Source organism: Anopheles arabiensis, chromosome 2 (genome assembly GCF_016920715.1).
Source record: "Anopheles arabiensis isolate DONGOLA chromosome 2, AaraD3, whole genome shotgun sequence".
NCBI lineage: Eukaryota > Metazoa > Arthropoda > Insecta > Diptera > Culicidae > Anopheles > Anopheles arabiensis.
Window position 1 is genome coordinate 54,167,008 of NC_053517.1, and position 21,969 is coordinate 54,188,976.

General features: G+C 43.0%; 4 protein-coding genes across 7 annotated transcripts; 2 read left to right on the forward strand and 2 right to left on the reverse strand.

Moving 5' to 3' along the window:
- The first annotated feature begins 217 nt into the window (after positions 1 to 217).
- On the forward strand, positions 218 to 6,366 carry LOC120894838. Its single transcript, XM_040297684.1, has 8 exons — positions 218 to 553; positions 618 to 738; positions 792 to 1,476; positions 1,547 to 1,609; positions 1,678 to 2,821; positions 2,903 to 3,116; positions 3,214 to 3,354; positions 3,818 to 6,366. The coding sequence occupies exons 1-8, from the start codon at positions 318 to 320 to the stop codon at positions 6,248 to 6,250; spliced, it is 5,037 nt and encodes a 1,678-aa protein (XP_040153618.1). The 5' UTR covers positions 218 to 317; the 3' UTR covers positions 6,251 to 6,366.
- LOC120894840 (dynein regulatory complex protein 9-like) lies at positions 6,349 to 7,599 on the reverse strand. 2 transcript variants are annotated; one of them, XM_040297688.1, is made up of 3 exons: positions 7,442 to 7,599; positions 7,032 to 7,286; positions 6,349 to 6,970 (listed from the first exon to the last, which is right to left on the reverse strand). In XM_040297688.1, exons 1-3 carry the CDS (start codon positions 7,511 to 7,513, stop codon positions 6,431 to 6,433), a joined length of 867 nt encoding a protein of 288 aa, XP_040153622.1. In that variant the 5' UTR covers positions 7,514 to 7,599; the 3' UTR covers positions 6,349 to 6,430. The 2 variants fall into 2 exon arrangements, with proteins under 2 accessions (XP_040153622.1, XP_040153621.1); XM_040297687.1 differs by having other exon boundaries at positions 7,032 to 7,494.
- On the reverse strand, positions 7,517 to 10,528 carry LOC120894839. Its single transcript, XM_040297685.1, has 4 exons — positions 9,466 to 10,528; positions 7,869 to 7,960; positions 7,692 to 7,797; positions 7,517 to 7,628 (listed from the first exon to the last, which is right to left on the reverse strand). Exons 1-4 carry the CDS (start codon positions 10,523 to 10,525, stop codon positions 7,534 to 7,536), a joined length of 1,353 nt encoding a protein of 450 aa, XP_040153619.1. The 5' UTR covers positions 10,526 to 10,528; the 3' UTR covers positions 7,517 to 7,533.
- A 1,502-nt stretch (positions 10,529 to 12,030) lies between these two features.
- LOC120897412 lies at positions 12,031 to 18,266 on the forward strand. Of its 3 annotated transcripts, none has more exons than XM_040302289.1 (3): positions 12,031 to 16,108; positions 16,169 to 16,972; positions 17,043 to 18,266. In XM_040302289.1, the coding sequence occupies exons 2-3, from the start codon at positions 16,247 to 16,249 to the stop codon at positions 17,667 to 17,669; spliced, it is 1,353 nt and encodes a 450-aa protein (XP_040158223.1). In that variant the 5' UTR covers positions 12,031 to 16,108; positions 16,169 to 16,246; the 3' UTR covers positions 17,670 to 18,266. The 3 variants fall into 3 exon arrangements, with proteins under 3 accessions (XP_040158223.1, XP_040158222.1, XP_040158221.1); XM_040302288.1 differs by having other exon boundaries at positions 12,031 to 15,048; positions 15,696 to 16,972; XM_040302287.1 differs by having other exon boundaries at positions 12,031 to 16,972.
- The last annotated feature ends 3,703 nt before the right edge of the window (positions 18,267 to 21,969 follow it).

Genomic DNA, 21,969 nt, shown 5'->3' on the forward strand with positions numbered 1-21,969 from the left:
TTTGAAAAATAATTTACTTTCATTTAAATTGAATGATAAATTACTTTACTTTTTAAGGAAACTCGATAAATTTCAATAGTTTTCATGATTTTAATGTGATCACGGTGACTACAGAAAAGCTGCGATAAACGTCAATGTGCTTTGGTCCAGCCTGGTCATTTTGGCTGTCACGAGATTTGTCACAAAATCCATACAAACAACAAGCGGTGTAAACAAAGCGGGCTTATCCGTATGCCTGAACAAACTGTGCAATGCTAGAACAGAATCAAAAATACGTTGATTGCAATCGGTCTTGAAGCAGTGGTGTGCCTTAGAAAATGACGCCGGAAAAGTTTCTTAGACGACCTAAATCTAAAACATGTGAAAAGCTTAAAAACAGTAAAACTATGGAAAATGAAAGTTCCAGTGCGGCATCTACCTCATCTCCTGAAAATGCATCAAGCAGACACTTGGCTGATTTCGTGGACGGCATCAATTCTGCCAAACAATCCACACCCTTGGCACCGGCCTCGTTACAAGGCACCGCAAACAAACGACAGCTACGAAGAAAAAGGTAAATGTGTTTAATTCATTGTAGATGTAGTGGCATTTACAAAACAAATGTAAACCCATTTCAGGCGAAGAATTTCGTTGTCCGAAGAGGATAAAGAACTGTTTGACAAAAACTTTGAAGAATCAATACAAACTGCAGCGGTTAAAAATAATCTTACTTCGATGTGTGTCAAAAAGCTGTTAAAGGTAAGGTTTTGTGACTTGCTAGCGACAGAAAATGAACACTTTAAATTTTGCAGAACATTGTTGCGAACGATCATGTGTTCGCTATGGTTTTGCTGAAGGAGGAAGAGGATACTCAGAAATTAAAAGAAGATGTCAGTAAAGCATCAAAATCTGTGAGTCATGAAGATGACGATGATGATGATGATGATGATGATGATGATGAGAAAGTGCAACCTGAGCCCAAACTGACACGCTTAAAGGCAAAGCAGCTGAAGCAAATACCTTTGCCGATTGCTTCACTCAACGAACCAATCCCTGATGATGAGGTGGCGGCTTTGATCCGCGAAGAGTTAAATTCAGACGATGACGATGAGGAGTATAAGCCAACAGAGGACGAAATTGTCTCCGATGATGATCCAAATACCACTGTGTCGGATGTCGATTCGCAACCCAGAACGCCAGCATCAGTGGCTTCTGTTGTTGATCCGGATAATGAACCGTACGTTCGGTATACTAAAGATGGTCTGTTTAAGATTCCAAAACCTCGAAACGATAGCCAATGCTCGCAATCTGAGCAGGAGCAGGAGCAAGAAAATATTGCATTACGAACTCGGTCCAAGTTATGCTTAACAACGACTGCAATTGAAACACTGGAATCTACATTTATACCACCGGATATTACGAAGGATATGTATGAATATGACGGAGAAATGGATCAAGCTTGGAAGGATTTTTTGGAGGAGTTCACCAAGCCATTACGTGAGTTAATTGAAGCAATGTTAGTAGATCCTTTTCCTAATATTTTTTTTTCCTGTCATTGACACTGCAGCGAATAATTTGGAAGATGATGATGATAACGATCCAGAGTATGTTGCGGCCGAAGGAATACCATGTATGCATTGCAAATACTAAAAATTACTCTGAGTGTGGATAACTTTTTTAATTTAATTTTGTTTGTAGTGGATCCCGAGGAAATGAAAACATTGAAAGTTTCCAAAAAGGAACTGAATGAGTTGGTTCAAGAGTTAATGGAAATGGGTGCGACGGACGATCAATCTCTGTTAGAAGAAACTTTGACTAAAACTATCAACGAATCTTTAAATTCTCAAATGAATGATCGAGATGCTTTGTTAAGTACGCCTGTTCCAGCAGAAGAAAGTAATTGTATCGATGATACGATACAGTCAACCATTGCTGAAAGTAATGTTTCAACCATGCCAGAACAGTTGTCTTCGACGGCTGTGTTACCACCGAAACCATCGGTCAATGAGTTTGTTCAAACTACGGAACAGTTGGATACTCCTGGCTCTGGTTCTGGATATAACCCAACTATGTACGCTACTGAATGCGTACAATTTCCAACTCATAACGATATGCCATCGATATCCAGTAGTGCGGATGGTAGTGACATCACCGGAGCTTCTTTACAGTCGACGGCAATATTTTCAACGATCTCAAATGAAATAAGTAGTCAAAACGATTCCTATAATTACACCGTTCTGCAGAACTGTACGAAACAACCGAAGTTTCTATTGAAATATAATAGCCTAGAGGAAACTTCGGGGGATGAGTTGTCGCCAAAGAGGTATCGCCTTAGCTCTACAACCGTGCCCGTTGAAGTGAACGTATCGGAAACGACACCAGGAATGAATGATTATCAGTTTAAATTACTGCACCAGCAGCTACGAATGCACGTTCAGCTGACCGCGCAACATTTTCTGCAAACATATGGTCATCCCACGATGTGGCAGATGGCACCCAAGTTTAAAACGATGCTTACAGAACTAGCGCAGATTGGAAGAGCGAAGCCAAACATTGTTCCGTGGAATTTGCCATTGGCATTAGATTGTTGTCAAAGTTGGGAGAATCAGTTAGCCGTGGACGATGACAACACAAAGTCGCTGATGAAATTCTGGAAAGATGAGTTAGATAGAGAGGAAAAGGAGCGAAAGATACGTCGAATTTATCACAGTGATTTTCATTGGATGGTTAGAGAAAAGATCATAAATTGCAGGGCCTTCATATATCCGTCCCTGATACCGTACAAAGCTTTCCGCACTTGCCTTTCCTTGCAAGCAAGCGGCGCAAACAACTGTGAAAAACAGTACGTTGAATTATTCCTGTGCTAGTGGTTCGTGGTATTGTCACACGCATTAATTAATTTTAATAATTATTCTGATTTCAGCTTGATTGCAACATGGTTAGAGCGAGCACAAGAAGCGCTTGAGAAAAATAGTAAATATTTAAAATCGAAAAATGCACTGCAGAAGGTCCCAATAGGAAAAGTTTGTGAATATGTTGTTAAACACTATGTTCACGGTATGTTCAGCACGGCTCGTTTGAAAAACTTAGTATATAAACGAAAATCAGATCCGGGTAAACCGTCCAATCCTATATCGGTAAGTTATTTGCTTTCTTTGCCATTTATCATTTGTTCGATGCGGTGCAATATTGCAAGATGTTATCTTCGTTTTGTATTATTTTCTACTTCAACAGTTTTTCCTTCTCAACGGTTATGCGCCTCCGTATCAGCATGAGCTGGAGGTGTTTGACGCAAATAATGTTATTCCACTTTCACAGTACCACAAGGACACGCTCCATTATAATTGGGAACGGTATATACATTTTCAGAGAAAGGTAAGTGAAAGTGTGCAAAAATCTCGTAGGTACTTATTGAACATGTAATTCAAAAAACTAAACCGAAATAATATTTCTACCCCAAGCTTGGAAATTTGTCCGCAAGGTGGCATCGTGTAAATTGTTTGACAATTTCGGTTTATGTCAATACATTTTTGGTGTTTTGTGTCGTTGTGTTATTAAGTTTGCTAGCATCTTTTGTTTGGTAATTATTTGCCAAAGATTGGCTCTTTTTTACTTTTTGTCTCTAATTGATCACACACACGCATGATGTGTGGAAAGTTGCGGCAGTAAATTCCCTCGCCTAATCCCAGTAACATCGACCTTGTCGAAACGTCACAACAAAGCAAAAATGCCGTAAACTAGTTGGCTTGTGCTTTGTTGCTGTCCTCTAAAAGTACTGCATTTTGTATGTTTTATCGTTCGATTGGCTTACATTTTTGCTTGAATCTTTCATCCAAAGGCTTTCCTTGATATACTGCCGTGTAATAAGAGCGGGCCGCAACCAATCGTGTACAATGGAGCTGCTCAAATACCACCGCCGGGAGGCGCATCGAACGGACCGGATAGTGCCTTCAGTATAGGTGTGCTGCTTCCGGAAGGAGAATCGGAAACAACAATTCAAACGCAGAATCAGTGCATTCCGTTACAAAACAGTGACACGGAAAGAAGTCAGCCAGTGAACAATGATGCGGCCGATGCGCAAGTTGGTGCGGTTGTCCGTGTTGCTTACGATAAGTTTGTGGTGAGCTTTTTGAATAGCGTTCAAGAAAATGATGTGCCTGTGATTGTGGAGGGTCCAAGTGATGGCGAAAATACCGACATAAGCACCGCTGTGTCCAGTATCAGTGATGAGTCTGTTTTCCCTGCGAAACATTGTGTGTCTTTGTTGGGGGGTGAAAATGCTAGGAATGGTAGTGGCCAACATGGTAATCTTTCACGCTCGGCAGCAGTCGCGACACTGTACGCTGCCATGAAAAAATATCTGCGGGTGTTGAAGAACGAAGTAAAACAGGAGCTGACAGGTTCATTGCTTGCGGATGCAACTCACCCGCTGTACCGTGTGTATGCTCACTTCAAAACTTTAGAAGTGTATTGTCGATTTCTAGATGAACTACGAAAAATGTGTGAAAACCTTGATGCATATCAATACAAACCTCTGCCACATTGTTCTTACCGGCAGGTACAGCAAGGTTTATTGCGACTATCATGCAGCCATCGTACTGATGGCAGTCTCGTCATAAACGCCGAGTACATTACAGACCAATTTGAGGATTACCGGAGCATGGAAGACAAGGATGCTACGTATGCGTTTAACTACTACGAAAAGGTGGAGGAAACGTTGCTTGCATCCGGTCGTGGTGATCTGCTGCAGCGCTTTGAGCAGATTTTGAGGAACTATGATGAGTCGGAGAACCGGGTGTCTGTGTTGTACTATCAAATCGAAGACTTGCTGGGAGAAAGCTTTCCACAGCTGGTGGACATGTTTCTTACCTTCCTGCTGCCGGGCCAGGCGGCCGAGGTGGGGAAATTTTTCGAGCACTTTATTCTGACAAACATGGGAGATTTTCTAGAGAAGCTAAATGTGTTCTTTGCCAAACAGCCATCCCAGATCAAAAAGATACATGCTTGCCTAAACGAACTGTCCAACGAACCGGACGTTACGATGGAACAAGTGAAAACGAAAGTATTACCACTGCTCAAGAGCAGTACGCTTCTTACCGAATGGTTCCTGCAACTATTTCCCGGCGAACGTCCTCCCGAATCGCCCGTAAGTGACTATGAACACATTGGGCTGAAAAAACACGCCCTAAATGAAAGCTTCGATGCTGGATCGGTTTACGAACATGTGTCCTACATTGAAACGCTTCCGGAAGTGTCAGAAGTGCCTGGTTCTTCCAATGCAATTCGTTACATACAGGGAAGAATATTCCAAGGGGCTCAACCAGCACGATTGACATTTCTCGCGAATAATTTTCTCACGAAGGTGGCTGTTCCCGACCAGCCTTCATCTGAAGAGATAGTAACGAATGGCGAGAATCTCTGTGATGATGCGACGCTGATGGCACATGCCATTCGTCTGAACCCGTTGGTACACTGCCCGAAAGGTATCACGTATGCGGATGTTGCTCATCTATTGGTAGAGAATAGTAAAGAAATGGACGTCCGACCCTTACCCGAAACTTCCGTTGCAAATGCTCATGCAAATGAGGAGGACAATAAACCAGGAACCAGTTCCAAAAAGCTAACACCAAAGCTACCGTTGAAAAAACGATTCAATTCGCCGAGTCCACGTAAGACAGGAAACTCGCCGGGCGATGAGAAATCATCGCCAGTGAGTAATAAGGAATCAGCGACGTCAAAGAAGGCGGCTGCTGCTTCTACAGTGGCGATAACGATACCGCCAGAGTCCAAGGCTTTGGCAACGGCGCGGAAATTAAAATCGCTTGTTGACTCACCACAAACAAGCTCTCAGGAAGAGCGACAGTTAGACGGAACTAGCCCAGCTGATCCAGCATGCAGTGTGAAGAAAAAGCCAGAAACAACAGTACAACCTGCAAAACAATCCGCGCCTGTAATATCCAACAGTAGCAGCAGTAGTAGTAGTGGCGGCAATTCTAATGCTGGCGGCTGTAGTGTTAAAGTCAGTAATAGCAGTACCAATGTTGAAACGCGCCAGGAACCAGAAGGACAGAAGCAAGCCAACAGTATAGATGCGCCAAGTTGGACGCGAGAGGAAGACAAAATAATTCTGCAGGATATAATAAAAGGATACTCATCGGTAGATACGTTCATTCAGCAGATCGAACAGAAAATACCATCTAGGACTAGTGAGCAGATACGAAATAGGTTTGAATTTTTGCTGCGAATGTTACGCCAGGTTAAACAGAAATGAACCGAGCTGGAATCAATCCGGTCATGGGTTGAAAGCCACATTGTAAATAACATTTGTAGTATTGTGTTGTACAACGATGTAAATATAAGACTTACGCGTTAACTTATGACATTTAATTTCCAAAGCGTTTAATTTGGTTTGTGTGCATCATATAGTGGCTCTGGACCCAGCCGTACAATTCTATTTCCTTGTCTTTTTAGCTTTTTTGTCTTTGCCCTTGCCTTTTATTCCCCTGTTTCTTCCAGCTGTGCCAAACTTGCCAAAGCCTTTTCTGACCATCACGCCTCGCCACCAGGCTTGCAATTTAGTGGCCATTCTGTGACAAAACACTTTGAACTTTGCATCCTCCTCCCAACGCTCCAAGTCGACTTCTAAAAGGCCTATATCCCGCACTTGTTGTTCATGAATTTGCGACAACTCGTTCCAGTACTTTTCCGTAGCGCGTGCTTTCTGAAATCGGGCATCTTGTTCCTCCTTTTCGCGATCGAACCGGTTCATCCAATTTTCAATCTCACTTTCAATGCTGGCCAGCTTCCAATCGTAGTACTGGTCGATGATACCGGCAGCTTGTAGTGCATTGGTCCGTTCTCCCTCGATGAACGTTTGTTTCTTGCGTAGATTTTGTACGTCTAGCAAAATGGACTGCTTCAGTTGCTCTTTACGTGCTGATTCCCAAAACGCCACGAACCGCTGTTTCGCTATTTCGATTTGCGATGCTACCTAGGGAGGATAGTGGAGAGGAATTGTCTCACGTACCAACTTGGTTCTCCTTGGTTCTTACGTGAAGCTGATGGTTTAGTTCGTGACACTGAAATTTCAGAACGTCGTGTTTTTTCGCTAAACTGTGAACTTTTTTACATCGGTCCATATATTCAAAACGATCGTAGTAGATTCGATCTTCTCCCGAAGCGCTATCGTCGCGGGGTATCACACTGCCAAGGGAGGTAGTAGCGTATGAGCTACAAGATTCGGATGCTAGGTGTTTCGGATTTTCGGACAGCTCAATTACTATCGAATGCAATCCTTTGTTTCTGTGCTGTAACAATTTAGCAATGGAATACGTGCGAGTAGAGTCATACAAGTGTGCATTCTTCTCACACCAGCTGAGAATTTCAAGCTTTCGTAAACATTCCGCTACAATTGCTCTTATGATGAGGATACTTTCTTCGAATCTTGCATCGGCCATCTTACCTTCTCTATAGAGATTGTGCTCTGGTTGCTACGATTGTTCAAATGTATAATGCAACTCGGTGCGCATAACATTAACTAACAGCACGTGGAGATTATTTAAATAGTCTCCAGGTGAGAAAGAACACGAACTCTGCAAATGTGATCAAACTGCACCCGAGAAAGAACCCTCCCAATCCACCAATGTACACTGAAAATGAATCGAATCGAAGAACAGATTGAAATGTATTGTGAAATTGTTGCAGGATCTTACCGAATACATCCGACAACCCGAATATAATGTCCCTGTTCAACTGCATTTTGGGATAATCCGTCAAACCCCACTGTAGATTGGCGCCAAGAAACCACTCACGCGATCGCTGCAACGAGAACAACACGAACAACAAGTGTTGGAACGATCGCGCAAAAGTGAAGCCCTACAAATACGAACGTATGCTTGTATGAAGAAGTTGGAATCATCACAATTCGGTAGACAGTTACAATCGATTGGGTTCTTTTTAGAGCGCAGCGTTATCATCTCATCTGCAATGATTATCATCATCACCTTTGTTAATATATTGTTTGTCTATTTGTGGAATAAACATTCGCTTAAGGCTAAAAATTTAATTTGCGAAAACAACGTTTACAGTTTAGGTTTACGAGGATAAAAACAAATCTATTCTAAAATGGTAAGGGAATGATGCGGGTGAGGAATAGGAATGGTATAGATTTTTGTGATAACACATAAGGTAGTCTTTAATATTATTGTTCTTATAAAATGAGTCACCCCTTTACCTATCGTCGGTGATAATAAAAGATTGGTTTGATCGTATGAGCATAAAGGGACATGGCAGTGATCTACACGATCGCGTTGTGCGCTTGGAAACAACATTCGAAATATAGTATTAATAGCATGCTTGCCTGCACAATAGAAAATATAAAATCCTTGATATGAAAAGACGTCGGTCCGGAGAGGATTCGAACTAAGTATGGCAGGCTAGGAATTCTTTAAGAAGTCTACTACTAGCCCAGTCGATCGCTCCATCGTATCGTACAGTATTTGGGGAGAGTGTTTGAATTCCTGTCTTCATGGTTTTATATTTATTTTATATTCCATATCCTTTCAAAATTTTAAACTTTTTGAAAAAAAAAACATATTTCGGGATGACTTCTGATAGTAACGTTTAAAATCCTAGTAAGAAATTATGTAGGACCAAAGTAAAAGTAGTTAACTATAAAAAACAACAAGAAGTAATCATTATTTGAGTTTTTTTTTTTAATCTATTTAATATAGTAGAGGAAACATTTATTTTCTCTACTGTTCATGTTCATGTACTGTTATGATACTTTCGGAAATTTTACCAAAAGTTTATTTCCAAATGTTATTTTACTACTCAAGAATTGAAAATAGCATGTTCATAATTTCTTCAACTTCTCTACAATCATTTTTGACATTTTTAGAAACAGGAATTAACAACTTTTACGAAATTTCTATTCCGAAGCTTAATTTCTTTGGTGTATTTCTCCCTGATTTAGTGAAATCACTGCCCGGTATAAGATTGGTAGCAGTAGCAATGGGTAAATTGCCTTTTCATTGAGTTAGATCGATCCGATTCCAAACTGATTTGAAGTGGAATATAAAAAAAATCAGATCCGTACACGATCGGACTTGCCCAAACTCGACCGAACTCTCCCGGACTCGCCAGACTTGACGGACGGACTCGTTCGGTATTGAGGAGTCAAAACTGATCCAGAGCCAGAATCAGTTGTTTAGTGCCAAAGTCGGAATGGATACACTCTGGATTACTCATCACTTCAGTTACCAGTCGATAAAGATTCGCAAAAATGATTATTTATACGAATATTAAAATTCGGGATGTATTACATTACTGGTGCAGCTTGGTGAACTGGTATTGGCAACAAATTCGTTTCAGAATCGATATAAAGCAGAGATTTGTAGCCAGGACAGCTCGTTGATACCTTACTTTAATTAAAGAATGAACAACTCATAAACCAAAGGTGTGAATAATCACCACGCGTGCCCTTACCTGCCCGCTGTCCTAGGCATCGTAAACCTTCAAAGTCACAGATACGGTAGCGGAAGTTGCCTTTACCGACCGGTCGATAGAAATGGGGCACACAGCCGCACAGTTTGAAAGCGAACTTCATCCGGCACTCGATGCGGCACAAATTGTAGCTGTAAACCGGACTGAACAGGAGCATTTCGTCCTCGTGCGTAAACCGACACTGCCGCTGGGAGATGGATAGTTCGCGGGCGTTGCTGGAGGTAAGTATTTCTAGCGCTAGCAGCTCCACCGTCGTGTAGTAAGACTCCTGGAAAGAGTACTGCCGTTTGGAGATTTCGGCCACCTCCATCGATCCGTGGAAGAACACTTCGTAGGAACTTTCGAGCTTGATCAGCTGCCCGTACACCTCCCCGTCCAGTGGATGCACCACCAGCGGGGCCGGCTCGTGGACGCGCTCCCAGCGCCGAGATTGCCAATACTCGTACGAATTGTACACGGCAATGCGCGAGTTCACTGCCAAACACAGCCCCAGCTCGGTAATGGTGGGCTGCACGGACAGCACACTAGCCGTGCCGCTGTTGACCTGGGGCTGAAAGCTCCAGGACAAGTTGTACAGCAGCTCCATGTACTCGTAGCCCGCAATGCCGAACGTTTTGTACATCGGGAGATCGAGAAACGTGGTGTACGTTACGTTGGCAAGCAGCACGATAAACTCCCGGAACTGCTCTGCATCGTCCTCGTCGAAGCCCCGCATCCGGATGTAATCGGCCAGCTTGTCCTCATCGATGCGCCGGTGCGAACAGATGGTCAAACTCGGAAAGCTCGTGTTCCAGAAGTACATATTGCGATCCATCGAGATGACGGTCGGTGAAGTTTGGAATCGGTTCCAGATGCGCTGCGACAGTGCCACCATACCGTACACACCGATGAATATGCAGGAAAGCCATATTATACGCTCGATAAAGTGCAGCCCTTCCTGCACAACGTGTCCGATACCGTGGGCCGAGGTGGTGGTCAGTAGATTCACGACAAAGCGCTTCGAACGCTTCACCAAGCGTCGGAACAAGCTGTCCCGAATCATTGCTACCACTGGAATGGCTTGGTGTGGCGCTCTGTCCTAGGGTTTAACGTTGCTCCGGATTGCATTTTCATGGTCGTTAATTGTTGTTTAGTACTATCAAGCTCGGTCTACGGGGAGCATTCCTGTTGCTGTTATCCGATTGTTGCTTATCACGCCGATTTAATTCAATTAACGCATGACGAAATGTTCGAGCTCCCCGAAATCCCCCCGGAAATGAACCGCTCCCTCGGCAGGCCGCTCTGATTAATCGACCACTTGTGGTAATGGTAAGAATTAATGATCCTTCTCGGGTGACGATAGCCTTCCAAAAACGGATCTCGGGTATCGGTTACAATCGTATCGCCGATTACGCTCCCGCAGACCGTTAAATAATTCATGTCATTAGGATCGATGTACGATTCTTCACAAGCTATTGATTTTTGTGTTTGATTGCAGTTTGTACGTGTTTGTGGTAGAACAACAGAACCGCGTGTGGAGTTGTCGCAATCCATTTTAAAGAGATCTCTTTTAGGCGCCTCGGAGCTTGCTGGAGACGTACAAACGTACACACTTCAGCGTTATGTGCGAAGGGTACGAGCCCTTTTAGCGCCCTTCCAGCGTGGGACAGAAATGAATTATCTCCTTGGGCATTGCAAGGGTGAATCGTATGAAGATGTCGTTAAAGCTCACCACCCAAAGCTCATACGTGCTGTTTTGGATTGAAAAGCAGTCTTTATTCCACTTGAAAGTGGTATGCGGTACTATCACATCACGGCCTTGCTTGGCTGGTGTCTCGGTGAGTGGTCAGAAATGACGGAGCTGTTAAAATATTGTCACGTCAGCCGATTACTTTGCAATAAGGCAAATGTTAATGTTCCGTAACACGTGGACTGGAAGGAAATGGATGAGACCCAACCCCTGCTCCAACCATGTTGGGTTTGTTGTTTTATCTGTTGATTTCGTTTAGCTGAAGTTTTTTAACGTGTACTATGGTTAGACGTCCCGAATCCTACAGAGATGAGAGTAGTTCTATCCCTATTCCTGGAACGATACTTTTGGACGCAGCTTGGTCGGGGCTGAGTGAGCATAAGTGACCGAATGATAGAAGGAGAAACTTCAGTTCTAAAAGGAGTTAGATAAGCAGTAAAAAATCATGTTATGAGAATGATGAAAACACGAAAATACATTGGAGCGCCGTTTATCCGGGTACCTTTTATCCGGCTGTCCGTTTATCCGTGCTGTTGAGAAATGACAGTTCAATACAAAGGTGACATTGCGTTATGAGGAGGATATTTGAAAAAGCGGTTATAAGAGCACATTTTCTTCACAAAAAACGCTTTAACTCATGGCAAATTTCAACTATTCTCATTGGAAAAACATAAAAGCATTAAGAACTGAGTTATTTTTATCAAAAAGTAAGATAATTTTCCAAACATTAATCAGGAATTGGTGATAAAATATATCATTTGACTCATTATCCGTGTTATTCGCATATCCGGGCGAGGTCAAGTCCCGAGAAGCCCGGATAAACGGCGCTGCACTGTAATACAATTCTCTACTGGCGCACACTTATGAAAGGGTTTACAAAGTAATATGGGGTACTGGGTGCTATTGGCAAGATAGTATTTTCCACTATAAAAATACATGGCCTTACTACATGCCCTTACGATATATTATGTGCATATAAATCGTACCACATGCTATGTCCAACAAAGCTCCGTGCTTTCTACGTGCCCCTGCCGGAAAGAACAAATCGCTCAGGAAGGATGCGCTTAGCCGCCCCTCCTGCTCGAAAGGGTGTCATTATTTTATTATTGAATTCCTTTGACGATTATTAGAGGAATTCCTCACCGACGGAAGAAGTTCGTGAGAAAATTAAATATCTTAACTTCATCAGTACCGGCAGCAGCACCCAGCACCACCTCGTTTGTCTGTTCTATGCCCTTTTTCGTGTGCGGCTTTGCGACGCACAGATAGACGTGGAGACGAGACCGGCAGCAGTAGTAGAACGTTTTCGTGGTGGGTCAATGAGATTCAGGCTGCTCTGGCGGGGTTATAGTGCGTCAGGCAGGCAGGCAGGCAGGCAAGCAATGGGGGGAAAATGTAGGCTGAATAGAGATGAGATAAGATCCTGCTCAGCCCTTCATCCACATTCACTAGATCCCGTACGGACGGACTTTTAGCTTTTGTTAGTGATCGTACGACAAACAGAATTTTCCACTCTCTACCCTCTGGATTTTCTTCCTTGGGGAACACGGGAGCGGGGTACACGATACGGAGGTAAACTTAATCGTGGAAGCCCTATTTGCCTATTCCAGTTTCGCAGTCGCACGCATTTGCGAAAACGAACCGATGATTACACTTTCGGCAAAGGGGAGGGTTTGGTATTTTGAACTTATCGGCCCGTCCGCTATCACGGAATTGAAATCATCAGTTAAAAATAGCTTTCCATACGGAATGAATAAAACGACATTGGTATTCCATTTCATTCGGCGTTGTATCGGGAAAGCGGCCCCGGTTCGGATAAAGAGGTGCAATTGTCAATCACTCTTTTGAAATTTAGCATATCACTTAGAGAAAATAATGGTTCTCTTTCTAGCGCAAATACTAACCATTAACCAAAACACTTGAAATATATCATGTTTATTATTATTTTTTTTTGTTATTTTTACTTCATTTATTAATGTTAAGAGAAGAGATTTGGTCGTTTTATACTGTTTTTAATACAACACAATTAGTTCAGAATTCATTAAAGAAGTGTTTTATTATTATAAGTATTACAAACTGTAACGATCGAATAGGCCTTATCGGTGGTTAAGCCTCTTAATCGTCATTAATTTGGTATCTAATTATTCACTACAGATAAGGCAAAATATAATAAAGAAATAAATCGTCTGTCTGAGCTGTATCTGTGAACCGGACACGCGACGGCATCGAAGGCCGTGTGTTCGTTGACTGAGCCGCAGTAATAGTTGGATAAGATGAGGAAAAAATGAGGTAAACGGTGTAGTTAAGGGTGGAAGGAGCCAGCCAGCACACGGTCAAAGGCCTTCAGATTTCATGGTAACAAAAATATTAGTAATCACGATTGCGCCTCTCTCATGTTGCGAATATTTCAGATTTGTCGTTTGTCAGACTTTTGTTTTCATTCCTTTCTGTTATATAGTGCATGTGTTTTAATAATTGAGTAAGTCTCCTTATATTTTCATCCTTTTTCTGACTTTGAGGCTTTCTGGGCAGTTTGCAAATTAAAAATACCTTCACTTGATTGATGAGGGCACTCTTTAGCTATGCTTCTACTAAAAATCAGGCCTGTATATTTCAAAAATATCTAAAAAAACAAGAACTTCAAAAATGATGTGAATTTACCGTTGTTAAATGGCTGCATTTGCACTTGATTTGAAGACATAAATGATCTAATTTTAGAAAATATATCGAATGATTATTTTTAGTTTTCCATGAGTTTGTTTTTTTATGCTGGTCTTTTTTTGCATTCGCATGGCCAAGTAGTATCCTCATCGATGTGCGAAGATAGTATTTTGATACGTGGTTTTAAAGAACTGTTCCGGAAACCTGAAAATTGGCAGATATCTGGAGTAATGCATTCGAATTATTAAATTTCCGAGCTAGCGCGACGGCCACTATGAAGGTATGAGTAAATATCATAAACTGCTTTTTCCATCTTCTCTTATTTCTACATAATCATGAGCTGAGATTTTAATGCAACAGGTGATCATACGCAACATAGGATTCAATCCGTAGGCGATTTTATCTTTCCAACCATTCTTCTCTAAACACAGACGCAGACATAGCGATATCTCTTATATCGCTATTATCTATTCTTATATATTAAATTTATCTTTTATTATCAGTTTTTTATTGCTCTTTCTCACTTTATTTCCTTTGTTTTGTTAGTGCCCTATTTGTTCGGTTGTGACCTGGTAAATAAGTTATTTTTTTCTCTGTATTTTTCTGAGTAACAACGTCAGTCTTTCAAGTAGTTCGGTCCCTGCAAGGTCCTAATGGAGCTCTAAAGTAGCTACTAAAAGTAATCTATTTTACTTATGTATGTATTTATGAAGTTTATTATTATAGCCCTGCCGTATTGTCATACTTTTTCGACGAATGTACATTATTTCAAATGAGTGGCATGTGGTCCGTCAGTGGTAAAAAATAGTCAAACTCTTATAAAAATACTGAGATGGTCATTATTTAAAAGGGGAAAACATATTTGATTCTTTAAAACTTATTTCTATATCTTAATTTATGTCTTTTACTGATGGTAAAACTGTTTTTCCTCTTGCCTAGGACCAAAAACCTCAGTCAAGTTGGACCTGTCTTAGCCTTTTGTTGAGTGTCTAGCTATCTGCAGCTGATTAGGAATCTTCAATGACATAAGTCACTTCCGCGTATGAGGTGATTCGGGCATAACGGTGCTTGAACTTATAACGAGCATGTTGATAAGACATAGTCAAATATCACGACTGTTGCACCTAACCGTTTACTGGCTATAAAAATGAATACCCTTCGCGATCGTTTTCATGGTACGTAACAAACAAAGTTATATACAGCAGGATAAAAAACAGTGTCCTTATTGTGCGGTGCCGAAAATCATATCTAGGGGCTTTGGCTACACTATGCAATCGACACACGAAGCACTTCAGCAATATTCCTAATCACGCATAATTCATGGATTATTTATTCTACACCTAATGAGAAACAATCAGTCCACGTCCACTTTGGAACAACCGCAGTAACAACAGCACGCTCGGCATAACCATTCATCAATGCGCGGTCCTGGAGGGAACTGAAAATGCGTGTCAATCAAAAGGAATCAGTTCATTTGATGTTGGGTTAGCGTACGGTTTTGTCTGTCCTTCGATACCGTAAACAAGCGTGCACTGCGCTACCTTCAAAGGATGTTTACTAAAGGCTTCATTGTTGCGATAACGCTAGTACACATGTGGTTAGGCACGTCGTGCAGTTTGGAGCGTATGCTCCCCGAGGATACACTCATAGGACCGTTGGTTGAACAAGTGATGCGTTCGCTGCTGTTGCGCTACTTTCGAAGTGCACGTTTGCTTCTGCTTGGTTGCTATAGTGAGCTTGGTGAACCATCTGACGAATGTACAAGAAGACGATCGACCTGGGCCTGGTTCGCATTTCTAAGCCTACTTTGTAACACTTGCAGGGTTCTCCCTTCTTGAAATTCCCCTACTGACATTCACACACGAACTGGCGGATGACGGATTCATGGATTGGATTCAACCGACGGTAGAAGATAATGATCAGCTCATCCAACGCATGAACAGTACTGGTTTCCTAAGTGCTCGAGACAATCTGTTTGTAATGCCGGACCATGCCGAAGTAGGAGTAGTGCTCTTGTTCACTACAGTGCGCCACTTTGCACGTTACTGTCAAGATCGCCATCCATTGCATGAGCGTGAGCGTTATGTGCATTCAAACTATTTGGTGTTCATACAGCAGTCAAGCTATTCGCTAGAGGAACTACGCCCAACCGTTTACTGACTATGGCGCTACAGCTCTATTCTAAATCTCGCCATATCTATTGGGCCACTTACCGACCCAACGGCAGATGGTATAGTATGTTTGGGGACCGGGACGGGAAACTAATTTCAAATTCTAACTCCTTCTTTCGTTTAGAAGCTACACTTCTTCAATCCCTTTCATGCAGAGGAAACCGAACAGCTGTTGACGTTCTATGTTGGGGAGGATTTTGCGATGAGTCCTACCGCTGACAATAAGCTAAACATCTTTAATGGCATACCGATACGCTGTACGGTATTTCCACGAAATCCAACACTCCTACCATGGGACAGTCTGCCCGCGTCATTCCGTGAGGTGCATTACGTACAGCAGTCCGTCCGAGCCTCCAATGGGTCGGGTGGGCTGGACGGGATGTTGTTGGGCAATTTGGCAGTGGCGCTGAATTTTACTGCCGAAACGATGGACGCCTCGGATGGGCAGGAATATGGCTATCGATTGAAGAATCATACCTTTGTTGGATCATTAGGCGATCTGCTGCAGTACCGGACGGATGTATCATTTAACGTTCGCTTCATGAAGTACTACGATACTCACGGAATCGAGTTTTTGCACCCAATATACTCTGACCAGCTGTGCATCCTGTCTCCAAAATCGTTGGAAATTCCGCAATGGTTGGCTATTTTTCTCTGTTTTCATCCGTACGTTTGGACGTCGTTTGTAGTGGTTGGATTTGCCGGCGGTTACTGTTGGTACCTGCTGAAGCGCTGGACCTTGCGCAAAGTGAGTCGCTATAGACAGCATTTGCTGAAAGGGGATCGGGCCCAATACACTGTACTATCGATCGAGATGTGGCTGGTACTGCTCGGTGCAAGCTCTACCTATTTGCCAGTGCGGATGATCGAAAGGACACTTCTAGTCGCATTCCTGATAGCCAACGTTATTATCTCCGGTACATTCCAGGTACGTTTGTTGCGCCGATAATTAATGCCTGCCAATGGTTATATGTCCGTTGCGTCGATTCGCTTCACAGGGCACCTTAACTACAGCGTTCAGCACGAAATCGTACTACAAAGATCTGAACACGCTGGCAGCACTGGACAAGTCGGAATTGCCAATCGCCACCTCCTCCCGCTCGCTGCTCGACATATTCGGTAACGATTCGCTCAGCCCATTGTACCAGTCGCTGAAGGGGAAGCTTCAAATCTTGAACGAATCCGCCCGACATCGGGCTGCGTTTCAGCGGGATGTGTGCTGCATCGAGCGTCATTCGGACGTGCATCTGATCATTAACACAGAATACATTCGACCAAACGGACAGCCGATGCTGCACGTCGTTGATGAATGTCCACGAGTGTACTCGCTGGCGTACATTGTTCGAAAAGGGTGGCCATTCGCACCACTGTTCAATGCCGCCATATATCGGTTCGTGGAGTCGGGTCTGTGCATGAAATGGTACGAAGACACCGAGACGGCACTGATCCTGCAGAAGCGCATCAGACAGCTGAGGGAGCAGGAGGAAGAACCGGCACTTCGAAAGCTCACCATGATCGATATGCAAACATCCTTCTACATCATGGGTCTGGGAATGTTGCTCAGCTTTAGCTTATTTATCGTGGAAACGTTTGTCGGAAGAGGCCTTAAGTGTAGCCAACTCTAGAATGGAAAGAAGCTTATCATACGTTCCTTTGTGTTTAGGGCAAATTGTTTTCTAGTGTATGCATTGAAAAGCAATTTTTGTAAATAAAGCACTTAAGGCACATTACAGGGATTTCAGGGGTTCTCATGTTAACAGATCACGGAAAGTGAACTTAGTATGATGGGAAGTGGACTTTCCGATATTCTTGTTAGGCAGGCTCATTTTGAATCCAGTAGGCTCCTCCAATTCCAATGGCCCTGTCTAAGTAGGCTTCCGTTGAGTCCAATTCCCAACACATAAAGTTCACTTCTTGTACAAAAAAAGAGTCAAGAAAGTGTTCTTAAATTACGAAAAATCCTGTATCGGAATGGTGTTAAGGTATTCTGCTGCACTTCCTGTTCGAAGCATAAAATAACAGAGACAAGTTAAATACCCCGTAAAACCATATTTTACTAAATTTCCATATTGTCAGCACTGGATGGACTGGATTTCTTTTTTGAATTTGAATTTCCACCACTGTTGAGGACGTTTGAATAGGCGTCTAATTCGCTTGAGAATGTGAAGAACACGACGGGATTAACGGTGCTTTTGAATCACTTGCCAAAATATTATCATTTTTGCTATCGATCGATAGGGGAACCTTCGTCGGATCCCAATGTCAATGAATGGATGTGTCGGGAACACATTTTTCAAAGTGATTAGGAAGCAGAATGATTGTAAAAAGCAGGAAGTGATCAATGAACTGAAAGGATCGGTTAAATTAAATTATATGCTCACATTCGTTGAAGAATTTAGGGATAACACACACGCACAGTCAACGCAAGGGAGGAACAGGCTGATGCAGTTGAGAACGTTGTGCGTCATTCGTACCAACATCCGGAGAGGGATGCTTTGGCCACCATATTGTCGAGCGTCTTCATTTGACGGTTTTTTTTTGCAACATTTTCAGCTAACAGGGCACTATCCCTTGCAGAGGAAAAGAACTGCTTACGTTCCGTTTTTCCGCATACTAAATATCAGAAGAAATTCCGCACAGAGTGTCTGTTGGTCAGGCAATATTCTTCAGGTGCGGTGAAGGAAAAGAAGAGGAAGAAGGAAAAAAGGACATCCTCATGTTGCCTGTGGTGTCAAAACACTGCTGACAAAATGATGGGTCTCACGGTCCTTTGATTGCCCTGATTGATGGTACATCACGCGGTGTAAACGTGCGCAAGATGATGAGGCCCGCCACGGATCGGACGTGACGTGGTGCGGAAACGTTGCGATGGAAGGCGTGGAAAGTTGAACTCGTTTCTCTTCGACATTTGGCAGGTCCGCTTGTGCAGGTAGCTAAAGTTTAGAGCGTTTTTTTGTTACACGGTAAAGTAATTCCTTGAATATAATATACCGGAGGGTTGCTGAGAAAGGATACCGGGGAAAAAAAGAAAATTCTATTACTTCGGTTCAAGAAAGTTGGTGAATGCAAGCAAATTTTTCTAAATGCTCCCAAATGCCATGGTCAGAGGCTTTGGAGGTTTGCCACAGCTCGTTTTAATGCGCACAAAGTTATAAAATGTGCACAGTGTCGGTATTTAACAGCCATGGATAGCTTGCCCAGACAAATCGCTAGTACAAATAGTGAGAATTTAATTAATTAAATCATTACTTTGCTTCTGGTTAGCAAATGATAGAAGCGTTTAATTACACTTTCTGTTACGATACACGTGCAATACTTTCCGAGCAGTGGGCCCGCTCCCTCGCAGCGTCTTATCTAATGGATAAATCTGTTAACCTGCTAATCAATTGAGCAAAACCACAACAACACATCCGATAATTTCAGCAGGGGCAGCGGTGGCGCAAATCATCCGGAACTGGTAAATCTTCCCAGTGCGTGTTTCGGTTCCACTATTTGGCAAATGGAGGCCAATCGGAGGTGGAGCACACGGCAATAATTGCTCGGTACCGTATTGCCAAGAGTCAATTAAAATGGTATTGATTGAATTTGCACCACACCCCGTCAGCCCGAAAACCCCACGGCCATGTGTTTGGTGTTGGCTGTGACGTAGTAAGCTTCCTCCCGGGGCTGCTTCAGCAGAGTGGCTGCCATAAGAATGCTTCTGACAGCTCCAAGTGGGACTTGTGAGTGGCGCCAGGATCTGAATTCAAATATCCCGTCCACGGGCATTCTGCTGCCGCTGTCCTTCCGCCCTTTTCCTCCCTCGTGAAGCTTCGCGTTATCATCGATCTCTGTATGGTTGAGTGAAACGTTTTCTGGTTGAGCTACTGCTGGCAGTTGTGTGCGGAATGTGGGATATGTGGGATGTGGGTGAGTGTCTTTTTTTACATCTTTGGGACATATTTAGAGCTAAAATAGTCTACGAACACAATCAGCACATGTTCGGCACATATACAAGTTAATATTCCGTACAGATGATGTCATGACGTTCGAAATCAACTATTCATAGTGTATGCAGAAACATGCCATTAAATGGAGCGTTGTATAACTTTTATTTAACATACGACAGGAATGAGACCTTTATAACAAAATATTTTCCAATTATTTTCTTATTAAATCTTTTTAAAAATTATTTAATCAATTCAACGGTTCGCTAAATTTCTTTTAATTTAAGTAAATTTGATTTTTGCACAGACTCACGCATTTTGCAAAAAATGTACATTTTTAACCATACTTTTTCACATTTTTCTTTACATTTTATGTAACGCAAAAGGAACTGCAATGCACTTGTGCTTTAATATTATTATAACCCTCGGGCAGCAACATTCTCGCACTTGTTGATTAACAAACAGTGTAGCAGTGGAGTAAAAGACCCAGCCCCAGCTTAACCTAAAGCCATCGCCAAGTAAGTGTCACGAACGGAACGATAAATCTGTTATGCAAATTGCGGTAAGTGAGTAACTGATATCATATTGTTGTAATTTGAATTTCATGGGCACTAGCTCGCCCGCATGTCCGGGCATGCAACAGTTGCCCATACGAGGCCCCTTGAGTGGGAGGGGGGTGGGGAGGCAGGCGGTCGGTTTTGCTACCGAATCTTCCTAAAAGGATCGACCTTCTCTCCTCTAAGCCTCTTTTGCGCGCCCCATCAATGCTATTCCACGATTGGTGATGTATAGCGCAGCTTTTGTTGATGCCGAATGGTGCTGGATGGTGGATAAGCAACCGACAGCACCACAACACAATATGTGGGTCCAGTGGGTTCCTGTATTTTTTTTTTGTTTTATCCCCGTTAAACACCCCGACGATAGATTCCGGTGCAAATGTACGCACATAAATTTTCATCGCATTTCTCCAATTTCGGATAAACGGTCCGGAAGACGATAACGACGACGACGACAACACGGGTGCTAGTCGGAATTGGTCAGCATCGACGGAATCTGCCTCAGACAATCCTTAGTTCCAATGGAACTGCTCTGATGGCGATGATGTCCTTGCAGTGTTGTAGTCGAAAGAGCTCGAAACTCGATAAAAAAAACTGCTGGTGCTATGGTGTGGGGGGGGGGGAAGAGGGGTGGTGCTGGACCGGGTAGGTATGAGGAAACCGTACGGAGCTGCCACTTGTTGAAATTGTTCTGCAACGATGTTTTTTTGTCTTCCTTTTCAGTTTCCTAGTGTATGTTTGACTCTATCGCACAGATGTACTATTTACCCTGTTGCGCTCATCTCAAACTGGTTCGCAGGGACCCGTTTCTGTGGGGTTGGCTTCTGATGCAGATTGAAGTGAAAATGGGGAAATCGACGAGGGGAACTTTCAAAGGATAAGCTCAAGAAGCAGTAAAAAAGGAAGATACTGTTGGAACGTTAAACCGTTCCTGTGTGCGTCTATCTAGCTCGGGAAATACGACCGTCAAATCCGAAGACATTCTAACGAAACCCTGCCGCCAGAAGAAGCTAGAATGATGATGATGCTGATGATGATGATGATGGCTGTGTATATCGTACTTTTTTGTTTTACACCCATTTAATTGAGCTCGTGCGAATCAAACAAGGACCGAGAACCGAGCGAAGCAAAGTGACGAAGTGAACGAGAACCTTCCTCCGGTGTGAGGAAAGGATGATGGGGACCGATAGGAGCAGCCGGGAGATTTGGCTTTGGAAGTGCAATAAAAAGTGTGAAAGAATAGTATCCTGCCACCGAAGAAGGTGGATGCCGAAGCGCACGATTGGGAAAACTGTTGCTATTGCTATAGCTTTTCCGGGCGCAGCTTTCCGGTGAAGGTGAAAACGGGACAACTAGTGACAACGCACCGAGCGCACAACCGTTTCGGAACGGTTCGTAACGGTTCGGCTAAGGAGGGAGGGGGAAGAAGGGACTTCTTGCCA

Bases quoted from the DNA above. Each gene is read 5' to 3' on its own strand.
- LOC120894839 (XM_040297685.1), bottom strand. From the start codon at position 10,525: ATGATTCGGGACAGCTTGTTCCGACGCTTGGTGAAGCGTTCGAAGCGC. The intron at 7,798-7,868 runs GTTCGTATTTGT...TTCTCGTTGCAG, and splicing joins ACTTCTTCATACAAGCATAC to CGATCGCGTGAGTGGTTTCT. The intron at 7,629-7,691 runs GTAAGATCCTGC...ATTCATTTTCAG, and splicing joins CGGGTTGTCGGATGTATTCG to TGTACATTGGTGGATTGGGA.
- LOC120897412 (XM_040302287.1), top strand. From the start codon at position 16,247: ATGAGTCCTACCGCTGACAATAAGCTAAACATCTTTAATGGCATACCG. The intron at 16,973-17,042 runs GTACGTTTGTTG...TTCGCTTCACAG, and splicing joins TTATCTCCGGTACATTCCAG to GGCACCTTAACTACAGCGTT.
- LOC120894840 (XM_040297687.1), bottom strand. From the start codon at position 7,436: ATGGCCGATGCAAGATTCGAAGAAAGTATCCTCATCATAAGAGCAATT. The intron at 6,971-7,031 runs GTAAGAACCAAG...TATCCTCCCTAG, and splicing joins AACTAAACCATCAGCTTCAC to GTAGCATCGCAAATCGAAAT.
- LOC120894838 (XM_040297684.1), top strand. From the start codon at position 318: ATGACGCCGGAAAAGTTTCTTAGACGACCTAAATCTAAAACATGTGAA. The intron at 1,610-1,677 runs GTATGCATTGCA...TTTTGTTTGTAG, and splicing joins TGCGGCCGAAGGAATACCAT to TGGATCCCGAGGAAATGAAA. The intron at 3,355-3,817 runs GTAAGTGAAAGT...TTTCATCCAAAG, and splicing joins ATATACATTTTCAGAGAAAG to GCTTTCCTTGATATACTGCC.